General features: G+C 44.1%; 1 protein-coding gene across 3 annotated transcripts in view; it reads left to right on the forward strand.

Annotated features, from left to right (window-relative positions):
• Positions 1–1352: 1352 nt before the first annotated feature.
• MYH11 (myosin, heavy chain 11, smooth muscle) overlaps positions 1353–8907 on the forward strand; it is a 54220-nt gene continuing 46665 nt past the window's right edge. For all 3 annotated transcript variants that reach the window (XM_010141406.1, XM_010141407.1, XM_010141408.1), the window contains exons 1-2: positions 1353–1694; positions 6081–6237. In XM_010141406.1, the coding sequence (XP_010139708.1) occupies positions 1353–1694; positions 6081–6237 (499 nt within the window). The remainder of the gene's footprint in view (positions 1695–6080; positions 6238–8907) is intronic.

Below are 8907 nucleotides of genomic sequence, written 5' to 3' on the forward strand. Positions count from 1 at the left end.
TCTTCAGCAGTCAGTTCTCCAACCTCCCTCAAGATTCATGTTTGTTTGAACGCTGTAAATACTAAATTCATTCTCAATAAGGAAATGAAACAGCCTCTGTCTCCTCGAGATGCTTTTCTTGGGCATACACTCGTCCCTGCCCCCCAGCGGAGCTCCTGCCCAGCTCCCTCTCTGCTCCGCGGCATGGCAGGTTTCCCAATTAGCACCACTCGTTTCCTGCTCTGTAGCAAACCACAGGAACTCCTCTATTTACTCCTTTCCTCATTTAGAGCTGCGTGTCCCATAGGACAGAGCAGAACACTTACAAAATCTCCAGCATTATCAGCTCAGATCTTGCAGCTACATCCAAACTTCCCGTGGCCAGAGCAGTGGGGAAGCTGCCTCCTCCCTCTCAGAGCAGAGCAGCCAAAACCTTCCCATTGCTCTCACCTACGGAGCAGATTCTGCTTTACCCAAGTGTCACTGCAGGATGCTGCTACATCCAAGTGCAACTAACTGCATGACACAGACACATCATCCTTCCGCTCGTGGTTCAGAGGTCTAAGAGCTGATGCAGTTTCCAGGCTTGTTTTAGTTCTTCTCTCTCTCACGTGGAAGACATTCAGCCTTCATAAATGAACAGCTTCCACTATCAGAACCATGGAAAAGGAATAACTTTAAACTACTTCTCCTTCACCAGCAGTACTGATAATTTTTTTCCTGTTTTTCTTTTTTTTTTCTTTTGACCTTTTCTTAATCTTACTCTTCTCCAAATGAAATGGTATTAGAGTGATTTGAAATAGAGCTTTGCAAGAAAAGTTCATTTCTGTCTTTTCTGGAACACAGCTTGGGAACTGTTTTCTTCTAATTATTTCATTATTGCACTGGTATTTCACTATGCACCCAACAACAGTATCTGGGTGGTGAGAAACTTGAGTATCTGAATTCAGTTAACTTTGCGATGGGCAAGAGATGAGGCTGCAGGAAGCTGTTCAGCGGGTAGTCGTGGTGCAGTCCTGACAGTCTCACTGCACAGACTTCAGTTAAGCCTTTTCTCTCTGATCTTTGGTACAACATAAACAAAATAAAGTAACGAGCCCTGGTGTCCTCATTTGTTTTAGTGCCGTGAAGCTTTTGATTTTGGTGATTTCAGGCACAGTAACAAAGGAATGGGAATCTGTACACAGACACCCTAAAGTATCTAAGCTGGCACCCAAGAGTATCTGCATGTAAACGTGTGATATGACACAGGACCTACAGTGCTTTGCATCTACAACAGACTTGACCAGTGTGGTTTGTCTGGAACATCTCCACATTTGCCTCCCTTTAAAGCAGAACATTTTGCTTTCTCAACAGGTGCCTACTGAGTCAAAATGGCTCAAAAACCTCTCAGCGATGATGAGAAATTCCTCTTTGTGGACAAAAACTTCATTAACAACCCCCTTGCCCAGGCTGACTGGTCAGCAAAACGACTGGTTTGGATTCCATCAGAGAAACATGGGTTCGAAGCAGCAAGCATCAAGGAAGAGAAAGGGGATGAGGTGACAGTTGAACTGACAGAAAATGGAAAGAAAGTGACGCTGAGCAAGGATGACATCCAGAAGATGAACCCTCCAAAGTTCTCCAAAGTGGAGGACATGGCGGAGCTGACTTGCCTCAATGAAGCTTCAGTGCTGCACAACCTAAGGGAGAGATACTTCTCAGGTTTAATTTATGTAAGTAGAATCAAACATGCATGCGACATTTCCTGTTGTATGCTACCCTGTCCCATCACAAACGAGGTGGATCCCACCTGCCGTCAGGGACACAGTCCCTGTGTGCAACACTGCCGCGCAAGTACCAAGCCCTCAGGAACAGCATCCTAAACCAAAAACGTACTTAGTCCACTTTATTCCCAACAACTCTCCAGCTTCTTCAGTAATTGTTTCCTTATTTAACTGAATTAAAGCACATGAAGATTTCTTCCCCAAAACTTGATAATTCTGGCAGTATATGGTTGGCTTGGAAAGCTCTCTCTGGTAGCTGAACAACACATCAGCCCCGCTGTTTGGGAAAAAAAAAACCAATAGGGACGTTTGAATGACTTCAGTGTAAACCTGAACAAGGTTCCACAACTTGCAAAAAGAATATACAGAAAAGGCAAATCACGCGGCCTGTCCCCAGGCAAGACTCCCGCTGAGAGGCAGTGGGACAAGTTCTTGTTTTGAGGGTGCTTGAGTAAAACCTTATGGTTGAATAAAAGAATAAACCCACTGGAATTCAAGTGAGAGTAGTCACATGGGCCAGCGTGTCACTGAACCGAAGCCACGCAGCCTTGCTGGTCGACTTGCAGATCAGACTAGCCTGGACAAATTACCTTTTCTATATTCTCGTGAATTAGGGCCACGGTTATTCTGTCTTTTCATCCGCACAGGTATATTAATAGAAGCGTATTGTGACACGAACAGCACTGTAACCTATCTGCATGGTAAGAACGCTCGGGAGGTCTTAGCCGTTATCTCCAATTTTACACGTGCTGCAGAAAACTAACCTCCAGTTTCAGCCTATGAAAATCTCACTTGCATGACAAACCACCGACGGGTGAAAGGAAGTACCGAGATTGAGTAACGAGGTTTTAGAAGCAGGAGTGGAGCTCGTTATTAATATAAGGATTGCTAAATTGGAAGGTAGGAAATGAGATAGTTACATGTAGTACAACAAGAAACGGTTTAACTGTTGTGCATAACTCCAAAGAAATAAGCTCAAGATCTTTTCTTCAGGAACGTACTCAAACACACATCATCGAGAATCCTGAAAGAAGCTGCAGTTTCACCTTTTCAGTATTTGGGTTTATTGGATTTTCAGGTTGCAGGTGAACATATGGACCTAAGTTATATATCAGAACATGCAGCCCTAATTACTAAATTAATTACTAAAATAGGGGTTTTTCCTGAAAATTTTTTGCATTGTTGCAAGGTCTAAAAGGAATTAGTAATAGAATAGTGCGATAAAATGCATGGGGTTTATTTTTTTTTGTTCTTTTTCTCAGCAGTTTCAGGATTTCCAATATGTTTACTTTGTGCATTTTTCTGTGCAGTTTGCCCTTTCTACAGAAAGATAAAATTAATTTCCAAAAGCAAATAATGCAATTAGAAATCAGAATTTTTCATGGAGACAAAAAAGGAAGTGTAACCGAAATGAAGGTTTCTTTCTCAAGAGACTAGATTTTAAGAGGTTGGTAAAGTAACAGTTATAATGAAACTACTTGGACTTGTATTGCCACAAGTTATTAGTATTTTCAGTACCTAAAAGCTGCTTGAAACAGTCCAGCCTTACAGAGTGCTGCCCTACCACACCCTCCAGGTGGTACTAAATCAGTGTCTAGACCCTTTTTAAAGAAACAGGGCTCATCTAAACAGAATTGCAGTCCCATCCACTTGCCAAACTAATGGTAAACAACCACCCCCTGGCTTCGCCGTGCAACGCCTGCGATGCCTCCCTTGGAGTCCCACTCATACAAAGAAAACTCAACCTTAACACTTCCCCCTTTAAAGCATCACTGACGCAAATGGGGATTCCCAGTTCTGCTAAAGAGAAAAGGTCAACCTAGCTGAAAAAAAAAAATCAAATTATCTGCCTCTTGCTTTTATATTAAATATTATTAAATCAAAAAACTTCAGTGCATAAATTCAAAGAGAAAGAAGGGCAAGAAGTGCATTGCCACTAACTTACGTTTTACATTGCCTTGTCCATGTACAAACCAGACCAAAAATGATTACGTAAACATCAGTAAGGAGGATTCTTATGCCCAGACCTAGCCATTTACGACAGAGATGTGCATATTTGTGCCAGCCTCTCTCAAACATCCCCCTGTGGTGGCTGTCCAAGGAATACACAAACTCAGCACTCCTGTGGACACCATCCTTAAGATATTTCAAATCATGTTCTGCCTCAGACCCTCCAGGGAGAGATGCAGCTGGAGGTCCCCCTCTCTGGGCGGACTGTGCCCCAAGGAGAATGGTTTAAGGTGCAGAAGCCTCAGCCCCCACTTTCAATCCCACGTTCAGGCAGCTGGCTCGCTTACCTTCAAGACATCACATACCTTAATCTGCTTTCCCAAACCTTTGTGAGCAGATTCCTAGAGCTACAGCTGGTGAAACCAAGAGGCCTTGGTCAACTTTCCCAAGGTGAGAGATGTTATCAGTCACAGTCCAGTTAGAAACGGGGATTCCTGAAGTTCGTCAGCTCAGGCTTTTGCCCTACCTTAACAACCTGCTCCTCGTGCCTCAAAGTCAGCTCTGCAAAGGTCCGCTACTGTGTGCCGGGGCGCGCAAACAACCCTGCGTGAGGCAAGCCAGGCAAGTGCCTAACCTCTCAGGAAAGGCAGGCTTAAAGGCTCCCCTGCCTTGGAAAACTGCTCTCCTTGTATTTCACTTGCCTGGGAGCGATTAGTGGAGTGCCCACAGTGTACCTATTTCTACTGCAAAAAAGGCCTTGCTATCCTTTTCTTAAGGGCCTTGGTGGTCATTCTGGGATAAAAACCCGTCACTTGTCAAGTAGATTGTCCCGGCAGCACTAAAGTTCATTTTTACGCCATTAGCACAGAGCTTCATTCTGAACTCCAGTGTCAATGACAATCTGGCACAGTAATTATCTACCTTCCACACCAAGGGTTTAAGCTTGGGGGTATTCAGAATTGACAAAGATCTCGAGCTTGATTTTCTTGTTATCTGACTTGAGACTGTGGTGACGCAGCCACGGCCCAGAACAGTGGGAGAGGTCCTCATCACCACCCAGAGCACCCCAGGCGTTGTGCTGCCCAGTGTGGAGCACCCAGCCTCCGAGGGATGCTTTTGCCCTGTTTGCTGAATACCATATAAAGCACTCAGGCTGTGCCGAGGCCGTGTTGTGCCCTTTCCTATTATGGTCAGGAAAGGGAAATCCCTGCGCCCAGAGCCAAGCCTCCCAGAAGCCATGTCAAAGTCCTGTGCTGCAGCGCTTCCTCTGGGGGAACTGAGGCAGCTTGAGCCATCCTTGGGCTCAGCCCCGAGAGTAAGGCATGGCAGCTGCACGACACAAAGCACTCGTTCACACAGCACAGCCAAAAAAAAAAAAATGCCAAAACCACTTATGCCTAAATCAGAAAGAACATAATTTCGTTATTTCAGGGTTTTTTTAAACTGGTGTGGTTGTAAAAACAACAGCTATAGACCACCTTAAATATCCCAATACCCCTGCAATTCTAATCTCACAACTTAGTAATTTTTTATTTTTATGATCTAAGGACCTCTGTAATTTGCTTACTGGCCCTCCATCTATTATCAAACACTATTATTTCTGCTCCAGTTCAACAGCTGATGCATTCAAAACACAGAAAAATTAAAAAAAACAAAGCAAAGCAAATCAACAAACAACTAACAAAACCTGGATGAACAGCTATCGGCTGACAGCCAGTGCTCTTGTTTGTTTATGGATATATTTTTATTTGGATACCTTCATTACTCTGTACATAGAAACCACATTTTCCCTTAAATTTCTTACAGAAATAGTCATGTAGTGAAGGCATGACTATTCTGTTAAGACATCTATTTGGAACTTGAGTAATTTTTTTCAAGGTCTCTCATCAATCATTATTGTTATATGGAGTTCGTATAATCTTTTTTTCTTTTTTAATAAAAAACCAAACAGACCACCTTCTTCTAACGTCAATCCAAGCTTCTAACCCAGGACTTCAGTTCACAAAATCTGCCTGAGCAGAGGACATACACATAAAGAAATATTATGGATCGATACAGTGGTTACATCACAGATAAGGGGGATTCGCTAGGTACTGAAAACAGCTGAAGTCAAGAAGCTCTGACAGCAATCAAGGCGTTTCTACAGATTGCTGAATTCACACGCTTTCTAGCAGTTTGCTTAGGAGGAGTAAGATTACTCGTGCACTTGGAAGCCACCCATACACGTACATTCAGAAACCGCCGCTTCATTCGTCGCACTCGGCAGAATACAGAAACGTGTTGTTTGCCAAAACCCTGTTAGTTCAGCGCCGCTGATGCCCGTGTTTCCCAGTCTAGACGTGGCACATGATATTAATTCTGGTTTTTATTTGAATTTCCTTGCAGACTTATTCAGGTCTCTTCTGTGTTGTGATAAATCCATACAAACAGCTGCCCATTTATTCAGAGAAGATTATCGACATGTACAAGGGAAAGAAGAGGCACGAGATGCCGCCCCACATCTATGCTATCGCGGACACAGCCTACAGGAGCATGCTGCAAGGTAGGCCAGGTTAATGCTGCCGTGCTCGGAAACCGCTGCCCACTAACGCGGGGGAAACCACCTCAGAACTCCACCTGTGCTCCCAGCACAGCCAGAACAGATCTGCTGTGGAGGGCGACGTGGGCTTTCGAGAAGTTTCAGAGGAATTCTTTGGCAAGAAGAGCAGTCCACAAACACTGTGACTCAAAAAGGAAAAACAATCCTTTTACCCATCTGTGTTGAGGCATGTGGGAAGGTTTCAAAGTCAGGCAAATAGTTTTGGCAAATACGGGCATGGAAAATGCTCCCTCTCCACCAGTGGAGACTATTCCAAAGTTAGCTGCTAGCGCTGCTGGTTCTGTCAGCGTTGCTCCTCTCTCTCCCCTAGCAAAGCAAATTCAAATAAAGTTTTGGAGCTACTTTCACTACAGTCTAAAGCTCTGGAGCCCTGAGCCGAGATGTGCTGTTTTCTAACAGTAATGGCAACAAACAGCAGTGGGGAAGTGGTCAGGTCCCAAACGGTGCCAACAAAGCCTTTAAAATTCACGGTGCCCTCCTTCTGCAGTCACTACTGACAGACTGAGGGGGCTTTGCTCTAAGGAAAAATCCTAATTTCGGGATGAAAAAGCTATAGTCATAAACGTATGATGCTGCGGCACCTACTACAAGACTACAGGGATGCTCAGGAACCTCCAGTGCTTCAGGTAACCAGGACTCCACAAAACACTTTGAAATCTAATTGTCCCCAATAGGAGCCTGATCCTGCAGAAATCCTGGCCAGTAGTTACGGCTCAGCAAGGTCCACAGGTTTGGCCCTACAGTTTAAGGGTTCCCAGTTTGGAGCTTACAGATTTAGGGTTTATGGGATTTAGATCTGACTGGTGAAAGCAATAAACTGCATCTTGTAATTTCAGTTTAACAATCAGCGCCCGGTATTGATCTGCGGTATTTGCATCATACACACAACGGCGATGGTTTCAAAGAAACCAACCCATTCAAAACCAGCACGTGCTTTCTCTGACTATGCAAATGAAATTACACAGCATTTCTCCAGGCGCACAGCGCATCGTGATCAGGACTGTACTTGTCCTACCTGAATATGAATCTGATTCATTTACTAAAGTTACAAGTAATCAGTTTGGCATATCATAGTTACTTCTATTTTCTAAACCAAGATTTAGACTAGACAAAGTCCTTCCCCACAATGAAAAAAAGATCATCTTATATGTATGTTCCAGGCCATTGAACATATAGAAGTGTCATTGCCTGACCCCAAGCTGACTTCTACTGACAGAAAATACTACTCAAAGCCCTGTCATTTTGGTACAACCAATATATACATACACATACATACACACATCCCAATGGCTATTGACATCAAAGGCACCAAAACAGTTCTTTTACCCCCAAATGTCCTGAGTACTCATATGTACCACCTGTAACACTAACAAAATAATCCAGATATAACAAAATCCTCAGAATTCTGAAGATTAAACTTCTGAAGATTACTAACTTCAGTTGATTACCCAATTATAACTTAATTTCCTGACTTTAGATTCTTACATTGTCAGATATAGGCGTGTTTGAAATACGGTTAAGTCAACTCTAAACCCAGAGAACAATATCAACCTTTTTCCTTCCCATGGCTTATGTGACATTTCTTTTCTGGAGCTACCTTAGTTGCTTTATTTGAGTAGCACTGAGGCAGAGCTACAGCGCAGCAAGGAGGATCAATAAAGAAACACTAAAAGACAGCCCGAAAACAGCCCTTCCTCCATACTGTAACAGAGAGTTGTTCACGAAGACAGGCATATAAAATATGTTTAGGAATCAGGGGGCAGTGCTTTTAAGACAATGCGGTTCAGTAAATACAATTTTAGATGCAACTATAGTTACAAGAAACCTCCTTAGCATAAGCTCAGCCCACTAAGCCACAGTCACATACCGGTCTTCCAAGATCATCTCTTGCGCTCTGCATCCAGCACTGTTCAGGGCTCCAAGCAAGCCCTGGAGCAAGAGCAGTCTTCTCCCCTGAGGTCCTTTAAGCAGCAGGCTTGCAGGGGAGCTCTGCAAGAAGCTGCTGGTGCCTGCAGGTCATTAGCAGTGTTCTCATCCAGCTGGGCAGAACGCTGCTACTGCTCCCTGCAAACGGGGTGGGGAAAAACAACGAGGAAAGGGCTATAAGCTGTCTGCAGGCAAGAGAGAAAAACATCATAACGCAGCCCGTCCTGAAACAGAATTTTTTTGGCCCAACAGTACACGAGTTTTCTGCTTAACATGAAACCATCAGCATAGGTCAGCTTGATTCCAGCAGCATAAGGACCTCTTTCACCACTCCCCTCTCAGCACGTCTCCTGTCCTTCCTGATGCTCTCCCAAGCAGCAGTGAAGCCCCTGGAGCTGGCTTGCCCTTCACTGCAGTCATCAACTGCTCCTCGAACAGCCCGGGTTCAGCTGTGACTCCCAGGCTGGGTGCTGGGAGGAGGAGGCTGCAAGAGTTTATGCTTCTTTCTAGTCACTTTTTTGGTGCTCATAATAATCACCTGGCCCCACCAGCTCTTGGGGAAGCTTTATGCCTCATCATTCATTCCCATTTGCAAAGAATTCTTAATAGCAGAGAGGAGAGGAGAGCAAGTAAAAATAAAAGAGGAGGGAATAGATCATCAGCTAAACCTTTAAGAGAACGCTCTTC

Source organism: Buceros rhinoceros, unplaced genomic scaffold (genome assembly GCF_000710305.1).
Source record: "Buceros rhinoceros silvestris isolate BGI_N320 unplaced genomic scaffold, ASM71030v1 scaffold4418, whole genome shotgun sequence".
Classification (NCBI taxonomy): domain Eukaryota; kingdom Metazoa; phylum Chordata; class Aves; order Bucerotiformes; family Bucerotidae; genus Buceros; species Buceros rhinoceros.